The 17145-nt window shown below is 37.1% G+C and overlaps 1 protein-coding gene across 6 annotated transcripts in view; it reads left to right on the top strand.

The window, feature by feature from the left end:
- The window catches only part of TBCK (TBC1 domain containing kinase), a 107710-nt gene extending 90837 nt beyond the window's left edge, over positions 1 to 16873 (top strand). For all 6 annotated transcript variants that reach the window (XM_068681883.1, XM_068681881.1, XM_068681882.1 and 3 more), the window contains 2 exons: positions 4525 to 4684; positions 16192 to 16873. In XM_068681883.1, coding sequence (XP_068537984.1) covers positions 4525 to 4684; positions 16192 to 16302 — 271 coding nt within the window. In that variant the 3' untranslated portion in view covers positions 16303 to 16873. The remainder of the gene's footprint in view (positions 1 to 4524; positions 4685 to 16191) is intronic.
- Positions 16874 to 17145: the final 272 nt, after the last annotated feature.

The following is a 17145-nucleotide window of genomic DNA, read 5'->3' as shown; positions in this document are numbered from 1 at the left end:
ATGGTAAAAAACAAAAATGGGAAGGGATGTGTCCAGGTACAGTAGAAGAACTGAAAGCTGATTTATTTTTTTTTCGTGGGGAGTCCTGGTTTGTAGAGAAGAGTAGGGATGTATTTTTGCCTTCACGCTTGAGGCTGTGGTTGTAATGAAGCCTCTTTGTACCAATAGCACAAGTGCTTTGATACCACTTGGGTTTTTTTGTGATAGGTGTTAGCAAACCTTCCTCACAGAACATGACCAGTATTTCGGAAATGTGGGAGACTTTCCACGTTAGTGGAAGGGAAGTGGAGAAGAGTTGATAGGGACTGGCAAAGCACATGAGCTCAGTGGAAAGTCAGTTCTCTACTGACTTTCTCTCTACTGTCAGGTAATGTAGCCCAATGGCTGTCCTAACTTGTCATCTAGTTTGCTTATAACCAGCTTAAACATATCTTGAGGCTATATTTTTATCAGGATTGCTACACGGTCTACACCATACTCTTCTGTTTTTCAAATACATACTACTGCATGCATGGAGGAATTTTTTGATTGTTTTTCTGTATTGGCATAGTTAAAGAGCTGAATTCACTTGTTATTTGGAAGGAGGATGCCTTCTTACCAGATGTGTTTTGTCAGAAACAAGCATGTTCATCAACATCCATCTAAAAGTGGGAACAATTACATGTTTTTATTTAAGGTAACTTTTAATGTTCTATGGGAGTACTGAGAATATACTTGTTTTATATCATTTTTTAAGTACTGCTCCTTTCATAATAGTAAAGGTGATGTAGATTGTTGCTTTTGCCGGGAGGTGTACTCTTAGTTTGCTGTGCAACAAGCTGTAATTTGTAAGGATCAAACAGTTCTCAGTAGAAAAATCATAAAAGAATCGGGAGTCTTAGTCCAACTTCTGCTTCCAAAAAAAGGAGGACCATTCATATTACGTATGTCTGGCTTATTAAAGATCTCCAATGACAGATTCAGCCACTGGGAAAAAACTTTCCTGTGTCTGACAATAGACTGCATGTGTATGAGAAAAGAATAAATACTAGGCAATGAAGTGAATGTCCAAGAGTTATAAGCTTCCATGCTTTCTAAAAGGAAAAGCACAGTTACTGTTAAAGCTCTTAGATGGATGATATTATTTCCCTCTAATGGTGAACGAATGCTAAATATTTGAGCTAAAGTATATAGTAAAAACTTAAATACAATTTTTACTGTGTAAATAGGTGTAAATATATTATTTACATAATAAAGAGGATAGTATAACTTGATTATTCTAGATAAAAACTCTCATTTTCAGGGAGTTATAACCTTATTGTAAGCCATACTTGAACCTGTAATGTGGTCTGCTGCAGCACAGATAAAACGAAGTGATCAAAGGAATACAAAAAAAAAGATTTTTTTTTCTATTGCTTGCATGTAGTTATTTCATTCATTAGTTAAGGTTTCCAATTAAGTAGAATGTCATCAGTCTGACTATTTTCTAGACTTCTGTGGCCTATTTTTCTCCTGGAATTAGCCTGTTGAAAATGTGGTTCTCCTGTGTTTGTTCTTTTTTTTTTTTTGTTCTTTTTGAGGCTGTGTTCCAAGAGATCATTTCTCTATCAAGAGAAAAAAGTTTAAAAGAGAAAGCCCTGGAATTAAAAGCTCTAAAAGGTTATTGCTGCTGTATAAAAAGCTTTGATACTACTGAGTTAAATAATGTTTTTATTACAACATGCATCACTGTGGTGTTAATTATTTAAGCTGCTTACTAGAAATCATCAAGGAGAAAGCAGGTGGAAAGCAAGTAATATGAAATGCCTAGACTATAATCATTGTACTGAAAGACTATTATCTGTGTACAGTAATGGATTTATTTGTATTACAATCAAGATCAAAGGCAAGGTGCTTGTTTAAGTGTTTCTGTAGCCTTCCTAATAGCTTGATAATAGGTTTTACTCTACTGTTGTACTAATCCTATTCTATTCATGTGGAGTAGATTCAAAATTTCAATTATTTGGAAATCATTTGACTGCTGTGAAGTGGTTTTGTGAGGTAATTTTTCATACTACAAAACTTCAATCAGTCTTTCACTTCATATTTCGTGAATGAGGAGGCATGCTGGAGAGAGAAAATCTCTGTAGTTCAAGCACATTTTAATCACTGTCACTGTTGTTTCAGCATGGTCGGAGTCTATGGTGGTAGAGTAAGGTGTGATTCACTGCAGAAAGACCTACTTCCTTCTGCTTGCAACCTTCTTTTTAAGTATTGGGTTGACTTGAATCTTCCAGGTGTTAGGAGGTAGGGAATGTCATTTTAGAAACACCAGCCTGGTTGGTAATAAAATTACCCCACAAATTATTTATTTTTTTATGTCAGTTGTAGAAAAAACTTACGGTGTATAGAACACTATTAAACTGGCATCAATTCTGAATATGCATACGAAACCATAGGAATAACGTTCCTATGAACGTTATATAGGAATAAGAAGTTCACTGTCTTATTCTTGCAGTACAGAAACAGTCTTTGTCTTCAGAAACTATCAACAAACTGTGCAACAGGATCAGACGGTGTATTTTGCTGTGGTAGGTGTTTTCAAACATGACAGACCACTTTGAGCCATTTCAAAAATATGATCATTTCTTATGTTTTGTTGTTCATCTTTTTCAATATCTATGCCTGTCATGCTAAACTTCCCTTTTCCACTTTGGTTTCAGTGTGATTTGAAAAAAGCATGAGAGAACTTTCAGTAAGTATCAGACATCATTCATATTTTGTATTAGGATGAACTTGAAAGCTAGAGTATTGTCTTATAATGAAGATCATATTATAAGACCAACAACTAGTGACCCTTTTTCCCTGTGGACAGCTTTGTAACAGAAGACTTTATAATGAAAAGGTGACATGCTCAAAGCAGTGTTTCTGGCCAGCAGTTCTGTCTAAGCCTCATTTTATTAAGTATATTAACAGAAATGCTGTTGGCTTTTCATTCCTGCTATGAAAGTTATAGTGACACACTTTATGGTCTTTAAGTCTGTTACACAAAATCTCAGTCTTTTTATTAGTTGGTAGCAGAATATTTAAGATGGTCACTTAAGATTAAGGAGAACATGAATGACAACTATGGTTTGGACCTATCATGTTAGGTGATAATGTTGGCAAATGTATTGCTTTTCTTTAAAATAAAAATAATAATAATTAAAAAAAAAAGTTACTCTGAGCATTTAGGCACACTCAGTAGCATGAGCATAAGCTGCTAAGTATATCCACAGTCACATTCTGTGTAAATAAATGTCATTTCAGACCTTTTACCCTGGTTAGTAGCTATCAGAATGATGCAGTTACAAATTAAGGGTGGGGAGGGATGTACGTCTGCACCCCTGAAATGGTGAAGGAAGGGATGTCATAATTTTCCTTTACCAAACAGTAATAAACTGATAATATTAATGGGTGGTATGTGATCATTGTTATTTCAGATGTTTTAACAGAGCCGTGTTTTTTCCCACACAATAGTAATGATGAACATAAAGCTGAGACTTACAGAAATCACAAGAAATGTATACTAGTATTAACCTAAGTCAGCTAAATCTTACCTCCATTTAAGGCTGCTCCTTTAAAAACAGGAATTCTAAGATTTATAATCAAATCTAGTAGCTTTCTTCAAGTATGGTAATAAAGGGTGACTAATCTGGATTTTTGACATTGTGTATATTTTCACAGAAGCTTGCAGTTTCCCAGCTCTTCAAAGCTTTTCTTATTTACCGTTGGGGTAGGAAGTATTCCATGAATGTGCACACTGTCTATAAAAGTAATTCACAGGTTTATTAAGGTCTTGACACTTTTTGGAAACTCAGTAAAAGCTAAGTAGTAGTGATCCAGCTGATTTTTTTATTGAGGAGACTTTTACATTCATTACTTGTTCAGAAAATCTCACTGAACAATCACCCTCTGAGAGTAAAGCACAATTTAACAGCATCTCAGCATTGCTGGCATTCATATGTTGACTGTTTTCTGTGTAAGACCCGATACATGCTCACTGCTACTGGGATTGCAGGTAAATATAAATGATGCCCTTTGGATCTGAATCATTGTGAGGAGTTGACAGGAAGTTTAAGAAAATTTCCCAATAATCCTGATTTAGTAATGGTTCTCATTTTAAGTAAATTTGCATGAAACTCCTTTGGAAGGGATGCTTCAGCTGCTCTGATATTTGGTTCCTGTGATTGGACTAGAGCAGCTGGATTGAAGTAAAACCCGCAGAAATGTACACACTGTGAATACTGGGTCCTTGGTACTGTTGCATTTAACAGATCAGTTCCTGTAGTGCCATGCTGTATCTTTTATGAAAGAAACTCTTGATTCTCTCCATTTTTCTGTGTAGTGTCAGAAATTGTTTTGTCTCTGTGTAAGTAGCAACTGAGGTTTGTCAAAAATATACCAAGACAAAAGGCCAGCATTGTTGTATCACATCAGCCAGGATGAAGAGCAGGTTCATCTCACAACTATGCGCGTGCCACACATTTCTCTGCCTTTCAGATGTCCTTAACTGTTCTTCCTAAGCTTTAACCGTGGCCACATTTCTGGCAGCATCAATGTCCCATTTACATCAGCATTTACTGCGGAAGGAGATCTCATCCAGTGCCCAGCAACTGCCACACTCCAGAGCTTTAAAGGAAGAGTTGTGGTGATCGTAGGAAATGCAGTGAAGAACACAGCTGCTGTAAGTCTGTTGCTCTAATATATATGTTTATATTTAGAAATACATCACAGGAATTAATGCATACAGTAATCATAAATACTACAGTCTGGATAATTTAGGCATTAGTAACTGGGTATCACCACAGGATTTGGGGCAGAGGGTGCGATAGGTTCTGCTTCTAGACAGAAATATTTACAGTGGTCAACATCTGAGAAAGTTAACATTTTGAAGTGAATTATTTAGCATTTTTTCACCTTTAAAATCTTTATGTTGGAATGTTATGAAAGTGACATCACTTCTAACATGCATCAGTAAGATCTATTTTTCAAAAGTGACTTGGGTTTAACATTTACTTTTTGCAGTGTTATTAAGTATATACAAGGTAAGTAGGGAGCAACATGCATGCCACATGTTAACTCCAAGGGAAATAAGATACAGTTCATATTCTCCAAGTAAGAAATAACACTGATTAATTTTATAGAATCATTTAGCTTATGTAATTCTGCTCAATTAAGAGAGGAATAGTTTATACAGCCATCTTCCATATGATACTTTGACTAGATGGGGAGGATATTGGGATTTACCTGCTCATTTCTATAAAATTTTAGTGGTGTTGTGAACCAGCAGAATAATAAATAGAATTATTTCTGTTGCTATTCTTTGTCTCCGGTGAAGTGAACATATTTTACTGCAAAGGTGTGCTTTTAGGTTCAGTATACCTTTAGTTCACTACAGTCTCTTAAGCTTATTTACTCAGACGGCAAGAACTCATCTGCATAACAAATGTTTTGTTGTGTTTTTTATGCATATAGGGAGTTGTAAGTAGCATGAGAAATTTATTTCATTAACCTGTTTCACCATTTAGAAAATGAACATGTGATATGTACCCTATTTTTAAACAGTAGCAGAGGTGGTATAAAACAGACTGTACAGCACATCAAATGGTTTCAGTCCATGAGTATCTAGGTTTCTGTATTAGACCTGGGTAAGTCCATGATAAATATTTCAACGTGAAATCAATCAATTTGAATAATCACAATGGCTCACTAAATGCTGAATGCATAAATTGCCCCTCAGCGGAATAAATACAAAATGCATAAAATGCTAAGTGCCAAATGGAGATGATTTAATGGACACTTGACACCTTTGATGGTGGGCTATGCAGCAGCTTTCAATAATTACATTTTAAATCACTGAACATCCTAATTTATCTCAGTAAGAGTCTTACTGTTCACTAACCTCCTGAGGAATGGGAACAGAAAAAACAAAATGCTTCCATTTTCAGTAATGACTGTCTTTATGGAAGATAACCCACATACTAGCAAGTCATTTTCTGGGAGTTTTTTTGCAGGACCAGTCAGAAATGTTGAATCTGAAACAGAGAAACACTTTAAGTGTCTAGAACGGAATAAAGAAACAACCTGAAACAAGTATCTGTAGGAAAGGTAGGACAGAGGCTTTACAGTATGGGTTGTGGGTTACACTGTAGCTAAGAAGAGCGGATTTTTTTCTCATATAACATAGTGACACTTCTAATGCAATCTTGGATTTGTTTTAGCTTTTAAATGCTTCATTAAATGGAAAATCATACATTCCCTTTGCTATGCACTTTCTACACAACTTTGTGTTCTTAGTGAGTCCAAGCACTTCAGCCATGTGTAAGGAATATACCTTATCATTAAGCAGTCTTGCTACATCTGAGACAATTGTTACCACGTTTGCATACAACTGTAAATATACATATATTTACAGTCGTGTGTGTATGTGTATATATATATTAAAATAACAACCTCAATTAAACCATGTTGCTAGAACTTAGAGGTCCTTACTTCTGTAAGTTTTTTGTTTGTTTGTTTGTTTTTGTTTTATTTTTAAGGCCAGTTTCAGTTTTACTATGAACAGGTTGCATGGAACTGTCTGCTGCTATTCATGAGCGTAACCAATCCAAAAATATCTAGCTTGAGACTAGACAAAAATAATAACTATTGCTGTCCTGAATTTTTGCAAAGTAATCTAATAGTATGAATGTGTGGAAACAAAAACAATATTATCCAAATAACATAGTAACATCTGAACATCTCTTAGTGTTATCTAGTGAGTGATATCTTTCCTAAACAGAATTACGTATTTCCAGTTGAATATGAATTAGCCACAAATTTTTTCCTTCACCATAAAGGAGAATTTTTCAGAAGTGTGTTGACCGATATTTACTCTACTAAAAATACAGAGATTGGCACCTCCAAATGTGTTACTTAAATTTATGCAGGGCTTTGTGGGTGTCAGAATTATCCAAAAATATTATTGATTTATAAGGCTATTTGTAATTAGGAGACTGAATCTTTCAATTACATTTCATGGTTAGCACCATAGAAGTAACAAAAGAAAAAAGGAACATTGAATGTATTGAACAGACTTGCAGAAAACTCCTTTTGTTTCCATTTTCACACTTCTTTTCTGTCTCGTGTATTTGATTTGGTGCCAGATGATAAAATATTTAAATTGGAAAGAAAAAGCTGTCTAGAACTTGATAGGCAAGAGGGGAAAAGAGAAAACTTCCCAGTGGCCCCGCTCCAGAAGGAGACAAAGAAGCCAGCAGTGCCCCAGACTGGCTTTAGCAGAACACTTCCTTCGGACAGAATTAAAACAGGGTAATCCTACTTGTTAAGCAACTTAATTTACTTGCCTTGAAAGCTAAATGAATAGGTTGTCTGGTGCATGAGAACCTTATGAATGCACCGTTAGCAGCACAATGGTGTTGCAGAGAGGCACTTGCGCCGGGCATGGTGCAGCCGTGCTTGGCAGGCGCTTGTGCTCTGCAGCACGTCCCTTCCTAAAGGCTGGTTCTCCCGTTGTGCTGGCCTTTCTTCTCCTGGGAGATCCCAGGCACTTGTTAGCAGAGCAGAAACTTGTTCGTCTCTCAAGACCATATAAAAGGTGTTATGCTCGAATTAACCAGCCAGATTCTGGTTTGATTGTTAACTTAAATACGTTAAGCAGCAGCATCTCTTAAGTGAATTAAATTCCCCTTTCCCACATCCGCTGATACCAGTACCGTGAAAATTCCAATCCAGACGAAGAATCGTTACAGTTGGCAGTATAATGGTCAAGTGCTCAAGAGGAGCACTTTCTGTTTTGTTTTTGTTTTTTTTCATGCACAGCAAATAGCATTTTGGTGCTCATTAATCTGTCTCCCCTGACTTTTGTCATTTCTGAAATCTGAGATACAGTGTGTGAAAAGGTAGATCATAGTTACAGACACGTAGGAAAGGCATTAGTTTGGGTTTTGGGGAAGGGTGACATTACTTCTTCATTTCCCATTCCTTAGCCAACTTCAAGGTGGTATTTTCTGCTTCCATTTGCAACTTTTCAACTGTGTTATTGTGATGAAAACTGAAACTAGGATGGGAGAAATAACTTATCTGATATTAAGTCATGCTGCAGCAGCTCAGTTTTGACCCTGACTTGTTGCTTCTTGTGTGGTACAGTTAAGATAATTTTTTTTTAATTGAAATGCTTTAATAGAATAAAATTTATAGAACTCTAATATGTGTAATAACTAGAAACTCATTTATTTCTTGCCATCAAAAAAAAATGCAGGCAAGCTGTATGCTGAAACTTAAAGAAATCTGTATAGTAAGCTAATGAATACTAAGTGGGAATGTTTTAACTTGTGATTGTTACTTTTGTTTAAAATCTGGGTAAGTTATGTTGCTATAAATACATTGTCTAGACAATTTCTACAAGTCAGTGAAGCAAAGTTGTCTGTCTCATTGTGTCACAGAGTAGCTAATAGTTAAAATGTATGAACTAGCTCCAAAGCAAAGGCAAGTGGTGCAGGATTTCCATGAGATCTTACTGACCTTTTTCAAGGCAAGAGGGAGAGGGTCAAGTTCAAGATTCTTTTTGTATAACACAGTTCTAGTCTGAAAAAAAAAAAAAACAGCAGCTCTTTCTATGGGGAAGTAACATCCTTCTCTAAATGTAGATGCTGATCTGTTAACATAAAATCTTTCCTCTTGCTTAAAAATGTTGGGTAAAGAAAAAAAAAGATAATAGAAAACATTTATTTTATGGTACTTGGGAGACTGATACCAAAACTTTTTTTTTCTTCATATATAATTTAACAGTGAATATGAACTGGAAGTGGGTTTTTTGTTTGTTTTTTTTTTTTTTGTTTTTTTTTGTTTGTTTGTTTTTGTGTTTTTTTTTTTGTTTTTTTAAGTCCAGAGAATGTAAAACTAAAATGTATTCTCCATCCACTCATACTCTTTTTTTTTTTTTTTTCATTGTTAAAAAGGCTGAATGCAGTAGAATACATGTTCAGAACCATATTGATGTAAAGTAGTTCCTTGTGTTTGTGTTCTTGTTCTTGATTGTCTCGGCACACTGCAGAGATGTGCTTCTTATTATATGAAGGCTGAGATGCATAGGTAAAAGTGTCTAGTTACTGCTGTGGTGATGTTTCGTTGTTGGCTTTTTTTTGTTAAGACCTTTTAAAGATGCTTTACCAGAGAAGCAAGTTCCTGCATGTTTGAGCTTGTTTCTTCTTATAAACCTGTCTTAAAAAACAAATGGAAACCCATGAGATTTCATAGGGTTGTCTGAAAACTAGGTGTCACGTGGAATACTAAAGGGCAAATGCATTTATGCTTCTGAAGACAAATACATGTACAATTACTTAGAAGGGCCCACTGAAAATTTTGGAGTGAAAATAAATAGAAATTAGACAATTAATTTCTTGAGATGTTTTCACTATCTATCTAATGTATTCTGAATTTCCTTGCAAATGTTGCTTAGCAGAAAAGCAGTTGAGGAAATGGGATGAAAACTGGAGGTATTTTCTCTTTGCAAAGAAGGAAGGGCTCCTTATGATTCCCAGAATGGCTCTTTCATCTGGTTGAGTTGTTAAGGCAGCACCATGCACTCTGGGTTTAGATTCAGAGCCTAGTGGCATCATCAGGTGTCTTTTTGCCACCTTTAAAGAAGAGATAGGCTTCGTTAATCAGCAGCAATCCTGCTGGTTGTGTCTCTACTTACGACATGCTAAATTATCTTCATTATTTTATTCTGTAAAGCCTGTATTTTGTTTAGTCTGGTTTTGTTTTTATAACATGTATACATGTTTATTTTTTTCTTAATCAGCAGAAAGCCCAGCTGCTGTTGCCAGAACATTGCTCTTCACACAGCCCAAGAAAGACACTTGGGCTGCAAGCCAGCAGTTGTGCTATGCTGTTGTAATTCTGTGTGCATTTGGAGGGAGGGTCAAGGACTTACATCTCGGAGTTTAAGAGGAAACAGGCCAAAACTGGCAGTGTAGGTTTGCCATCAATAATGTCTAAGAGCTGGCAGTTTTCATATGGATTTGCTGTAGGCTGCCTAATCAGCTGTCCCTCTGGTTAAAAAACACAAGACTTCAATTTGGGTAGTGTTACTAAAAATTAAAGCAAAGTGCAAAGAAAGGTTTTATACTTCCAAGCATTTCTTCGAACATTTCTTCGCATCTAGGACAGACTTGAGACAATTTTACAAAAAATTCATCCTAAAAATAAAGTGAAGAATAAAGTGAATTGAACAGAATTTCTTTGGACACATAAGGGGGAAAGAGATAGGCTCATGCTCTTTTTTTTTTATGTTCAGGCCACATGTGTTATGCGTCCCTTCACTAACAGCTTTTCTGTTTTCTGATCAAAAAATAGAATAGGTATGCTTTTTGCAGTTTAATTCTACAGTCTATTCAGGTGTATTGGGTGCGTTGCTTATATTTTGGTATAAGCTGTTAACAGCAGCTAAAACTCTACAGATGAGTTTTCATTTTCAGGTTCTCACTCTCAGCTGTTTTGTGTGTTTGTGTGTAATATTACATTTCTAAATGGAAGATTAAACATGCAGGTGTTAAAAAGTTTCTACTTGGAGAAATGTGAGTCTTTGCTCGTACTTTCTCAGTAAAATCTATCCCAAAACCAGCTATTAAATATCTGTTTGTCTAGGCTTATTTTCAAATCTTTGCATTTGAGTCCTTGAGTTTCTGCTGTATTTTTGTACTGATGGAATGGAAAGTGTTCCTTGTTGGCCAGGTCTGTCTGGGAAGATTTTTTTCTTGATCTCACTAGAGTAAGTTCTCTTTTTCCTTTTTTTTTTTTTTTTTTTTTTCATTTTTTCTTTTAATCGTAGTATGTGTCTGTGTGAAGTTGTGCTCCTTGTGTTTTGTACTTCATACCATAACTGTTAGAATCACAGAATCACAGAATTTCTAGGTTGGAAGAGACCTCAAGATCATCGAGTCCAACCTCTGACCTAACACTAACAGTCCCCACTAAACCATATCCCTAAGCTCTACATCTAAACGTCTTTTAAAGCCCTCCAGGGATGGTGACTCCACCACTTCCCTGGGCAGCCTGTTCCAGTGTCTAACAACCCTTTCAGTAAAGAAGTTCTTCCTAATATCTAACCTAAAACTCCCCTGGCGATGCAATTAGCCAGGCACTGTTTTGTTGGTTTGGGAAACTTCAGGTGACTCTCTCTCACCTTGGTGTTAAAGTGCCTTTTCACTTCTCTGAAACCTTTTAATAGAAGAAGAACCTGACTAAAATTAATCTTGTGCTGGGTCTGCTTTCTGACACGTGGAAAGGGTTGGTTTAAATAAATAATAATTTTAAGAAGCTGTGATGACCGTGATGTGCTTTCAGTTTGGCTCTTTACTGAAATCATACAGCAAAGCAGACTGCACTCCCTGATGGGTTTGTCCAATATGTGATTACAAATGAAAAAACCAACAATCTTATGATAGTGGATGGCAATACCACAGAATTTGGTTAACATCTCTTCCAGCTTCTCATGTAGCTCCCTTTCTTCTGACTCCTTTGGTGTACGATGTTACATTTATACCCCGATGACATTGGTCACAGCAGTCCTTTTTGATAGCCTGGTACAGTAAGTTACTCCTCCTTCCCTCCCAGCTTGCCCTTTAATTACTACCTGTCACAGGAATGTCTGTGAAAGTGAATAATGTGTACGGAACAACCCCTGTGGCTACCCTGAAGGGAGCTGGGAACAATGCTGCTCAAGCTGTGTGCTGTTATTAAGGCTCTTTGCTGCAGACAGCCTGAAAGTGTGATGTGCCTAGTGTAATACGACCAGCACACTTGAAAGCTGTGATTTTACTGCTTGGAACAGAGGAGTAGAAACATTTTGATAAATTCTCCTTTGGTGAATATCAGTTTCCCGTTTTAAACTGTGCAGATTATTAAGGTTCTTGATATTTAATGGTACTTAAAGGAGCGGTCCTGTCATGCTGTTTGTATCAAGAGCAACACCCATACAGGGTAAAATGTTTAATATTTACCCAGGTTTTGATACAAATTTGCTTTGATCTTGCCTGTGTTTTTGAAAGCCTGACTTTGTGAGTGAAAAAGTCTTAGCTTACTGCTTTCATATGTAAATTATAATTTTCTGTCTCAGTTGCACTCACCAGGAAGGATGTTTTATGTGGAGGTGATTGATGTATTATGTAATAGGGGAATGGTGTTTCCAAAACCTTCACCAAAGCTGTGGCATAGGAGTTGTTAAACACATCGCTTATATATTCATCCTTCCATATATAATATTTTCTGTGAAAACAGCAAAAGGAAGTTCAGTTTAAATTCTAGATGCAGCCAGTAAAAACACAGTAACCTAACTTTCTTGGATACTGCGTTTTGAGGAAAGGCCACCTAAGACAGAAAGGAAAAAGCTTAAAGTCTTCTGGCATCTTTCTAATCCTCTCCTGCAGATAAGCAGTAACACCATTTCCCCCCAAAAAAGGGTCTAGTATTTCGTAGTTCTGTTGGAAACAGAAGTACTACAGAGGACTGTGATCCATTGGTGGTATGGGGAAACAGAAGTGATGTCAGTGCAGGCACTTTGTACAGCTGAGAAAGCATAATCACCTTCTAAGTGACTGAGGTTCATTTCTTTTTAAAATCAACCTGTATAATAGAAATCTAGCTGTGAACTACATTTGTATGTTTCAATAAATCTCTCTTTCCAGTGTAGGTGGTTTACAGGTTGCTAAAGTTGATGAAACTCACTTCCTCATCTCCTCATATTATCTTCTGTCATAATACCACCTCTGTAAATCAAGTTAGTGGAATGAAACTGTATATTCAGGTGCCTGTTCCTTAGTTTCTGGTTTGACGCTTTAAGATAGCACTCCTAAAGGAAATAGAGCCCAGGCATTAAGTCCAAGGTGACAGTCTCTGCTTCAGAAATAGTCTGTGGTATAAATTCAGAAGAGCACATTGGGCTTGCTTTCTTGATTCTTTCAACTTTTGGGGGAAATACCATTTTTTTTCCTTCTCTCTCTTCATTTCGTGGATGTAGGTTACTGATATTTCAGCATAAATGAAGAACATGAAGGGAGGAAGTCTGTGTAGCTAGTTCAGAGAGCCCTTCCTCTCATGCCTCTACATCAGTGCATGTGCCAGACACAACACTTCGTGTGTCCCGAAAATACTGGCTTCAGTTCTGAAAATACTAGCTGCAGTATTTTCAGAATTCAACAGGATATTTTGGCAGGGAAAGATAGCAGGTGGTAGTGGAACATTTCGGAAACATGGTGAACAAGCTCCTCTTCTTGTCTGCGACAGACAGACTCCTCCCTCTGGGAGAGGAAGGCACAAACATATACTAGAACAGAAGTATAAAAAGTCAAAGCTTTAATTAGGGAGGAAGGCTATTACACTAGTTAGATGGCTTCTTCTAAATCTACTCTTTACCAAAAGTTACTTCTATTTTGTGTAACACAATGTAGGAACATGGAAGTTGAAGTGTGAATGTCTTTAATTGGATCAAATCCTATTAACCTGTGAGTTAAATCTTGATTCTTCTCTTTGCAGTGTGGAGCCACAGTGTGTTTTCAGAGGCAGATGTATTTGCAGAGTTCATGGAGGCTGATATTTGGCGTTTGATGGCAGCTCTCAGCTTATAGCAATTTGTAAGCCCCTGCGCCTCTGCTGTGCAGCTAATTCTAACGGTAGTGAGGTATCAACAGTAATGCAATACTAATACATTTCCTGCTCGCTGAATTTTCCCTGTCTGGATGTTCAGATACAATGTTTTGAGCTGTATTTGCTGTATTTCTCACAGAAGCTGTGTGGACAACTGCAGACAGTTCTGTGACAACTTAAGGGAGGAAAAAAAAAGCCAGTTCATCTTGTGGTGTATCTTCTTATCATGTCTCTTGTGCTTTCTACATGCCATTTGCTAACAGCCACAGATTCTGCAGTGCTTGCTTCATGAAGCCTGCTTGAGAAAGTGAGACTCTTCACCATAAGATTGTAAAGAAATCTTGTCATGTGCAGTAAACAGAAGTTATTTTTAACCATACCTTGGTTACTAAAGCAGTTCTAAAGTATGGTGGGACACAGGCCTTAGTGCTCAAACCCTGAATATAAAATAATTGTTTGCATATTTTCAGATTACATGGAATGGTAATTATAATATGGCTAGAGCCTGGAACAATTTGGAGGAAAGTTTACAGTTCATTTTCAGAAATGGAATCTCTCTACTGACACAGGGGACGTTGTACTCTGCCAATAACATACTGCTTCCTGTCAGCCTGAACGCTTGTTGTCATTTTTCATTTCTGCCAGTTGTGAGCAGCATTGGATGCAGTCCAAGGCAGAGCATTATCCATTAGTCACAGGTGGAGAGCACTGCGAAGTGACAGATATGAATGTATGAAGCAGAGATGTGTAGTAGGAGTATTTCACTGTATATACTATTTTTGGAGCTCGTGGCATGCACAGCTGAGCACTGTTCTTGACAAAGGGAAATATATTTGCCTCTTTTACTGTACACCACGTTTATGGACTGTGATTGTAGTGAGAGGTAATTGGACTTTCCTAGTGCAACATCTGTGCAAATTATACTGCTTCTGCATCAGAGAGCCTCTGTGGAAGCATGGCATTTACTTTTCTCATGCAAAATGGCATCTGTATATGGATTAACTGTAATGTTAGCTGTTTTGATTGTTTGATGGTATTGTGGGGATTTTGTGTTGTTCCCTCCCCCCCCCCCCTTTGATTCTTTGAATCCTGAGTTGACTGACTCAAACTAGTAAGAGAAGAGATGATCAAACCTGCTTTTGGTCTTCCTTAGGCAAGTACTTCAGACATGACAGCCAAAATGTCCTGACTGATCCACTTCAGCCTCTTATTCTGCCTTGAGCTCTTACTCTGCCACAACGAGTCCTCAGTAGTCACAGATCATATACTGTTTGCTCACTGTCTGGTTAAATCTGTCCTGAAACAGAAAGAGAATAATACAGTAGCTGTTTTGACATGTAGATGTACAGAAATCAATTCTTTATATTAAATACCTTCAATATGAAGCAAAGTTTCTGGCTATGGAAGGAGGTTAAAACTTTGCTACTGTGAACACTTCCCTTTTAAAGAGATTATTTCAGTTGTTGTACTCAATCAGGTAGTCACATCTTGTTCTGCCTTAGTATCTGTTACGCGATCACAGCCAATTAGAGTGAATGTAAGAGGAAATCCCTTGTACCAAGTTCAGACAGGGTGCCTACTGCTGTTCTTTAGCTGGTAATGTTGTTTCTGGAGAGGTAGTTATTTGACATCATGCTTGCGCTGGGTTCTGCAATAGTATCATGAATCATTTTAAAGAGTCGAAAAGGGAAGTACGACTCTTTTACATGGCCCATTTGGAAGCACTTACTGTTTTTACAAGTGGTACTAATTTGTCAACCTGGTATAAAGCAACAATTTGCAAGATTAGAATGGCAGGCCAGTCTTTCTCGCAGGTATTGGAAATAAGGTAAAATTGCTGTGGATTCTCTCCAATTAATCCATTTTTAGTGACTTGCTTTTTAATGTACTGCAATCAGTATTTAGAAGGCAAGTTTGACATGTAATGAACGAAATAATGTTCTTTCAGCGGTGTGGCAATTTTTCATCAAGATGCTACAAGGAAACTGACAACTGCCGTGTTGGGTTTATGGAATGAATTACCTGGGGAGAGCGTTTCAGGGACTGCGGAAGGTGGGGGGTTGCTCACCCCATGTAACTTGCCTAGTGAAAGAGTGTCAGTTAGTGTCTGACATCTGTGAAATCAAGTCGTGCTGGACAACTTTGACAGGTAAACAAATGAGTATACCATCAAATGGTGGTGCTTGTACATTTGGGAACACCTAGGAGTTAGATTGTCCTAGAGGAAAATACCTGATATTTCCCACTTTGAGGAGAGGCATTGCAGAGATTACTCCAAGATTAAACAATTCTGTAACAGTGAGGTAAAATCCTGCCTGAGCAAAAATGAGTAAGGTTCAGGTATGACATTTTCACAACCACCAAACTATTTCCAGCTGTTGCAACAGACAGGCCTGGATTCCTTTGTGGGACTGGTTGGTGCAAAAAAGAACTTCTAGAATCTTATAAGCTTTCTTCTGTTTAACTTGGTTTTCATAACATAAAGCATTTCATTTTGTCTTACAGTCTATTATACACAGCATGTTAATTATATATCTGCTTCAGTTTGCAGCTCATCTAGTGAAGAATAAATACCCACGGGTCTGCATTCTAGATGGAGGAATCAACAAGATCAAGCCAACTGGTCTCCTCACTGTTCCTTCTCCACAGATATAAGTGACTGTAAATGTTTGGGACGATCTGTCTGAGTAGGCAAGTCTTACAGTTCAGCATGCATATCCTGAACTCAAAGGGCATTATGTTATTTTCACTATACAACCTCTCTGGATGATCAGTTGTCTTAACCTGCAGATCAAGAGCAGAGGTATTTTACACTTATTCTTTGATAAAGAGCTTCAGCTGGCACAGATGGAAAATGTGAATCTTAAGGTTTTCTACAAAACTTCTTTCAGCAATGATGTATTATGCAACTGGCTGAGCTCATCTGCACAGAGAAAGAGAAACTCAGCTGGCATTTGGTTTCTTAGAAATTTTTCTGCAGAATGAAATAAACTGGCAAGTGATGGCTTGAAGCTGCACTTAAATAGATTATTTTTCAAAGGTATTTTACTGTGAATATTGAAAGTAATGAGCTGAAGTTGTGTCCTGTATATCAAAGAAGGAAAAAATGTGTTCTCTTTTATTTTGAAGAATAATTGCTGTATCTTGTGACCTACTTTTTTGTTGTTGTTGTTTGGAGAAAGCATTTTTCATCTGGATTGGAAATAAAGATATGTCCTAGGCTGGAGATCACTGTAAGAGCTGCTGCTAAGTCAGTCCAAACCGTATCATATGCTGCAGAAGTGGAGAAGGTGTACTCCCATGTGGAGAATTTAACATCCAATTTCCTGAAACATGGCAAATGCAACTGTTTCTGAAAAAATTATGTGTACCCCAAACATTTTTTTTTACAATGCCATCTTATGACAATAGATCCTGTATTCCACAAATGCTAGTGTTTATCCAAGTTATTAGCTCACATCTTAAAAAGAAACAAGGTAGTTGTAATTTTCATATAAA

Source organism: Anas acuta, chromosome 4 (assembly GCF_963932015.1).
Source record: "Anas acuta chromosome 4, bAnaAcu1.1, whole genome shotgun sequence".
Lineage (NCBI taxonomy): Eukaryota > Metazoa > Chordata > Aves > Anseriformes > Anatidae > Anas > Anas acuta.
This window is presented reverse-complemented; position numbering and strand designations above follow the sequence as displayed.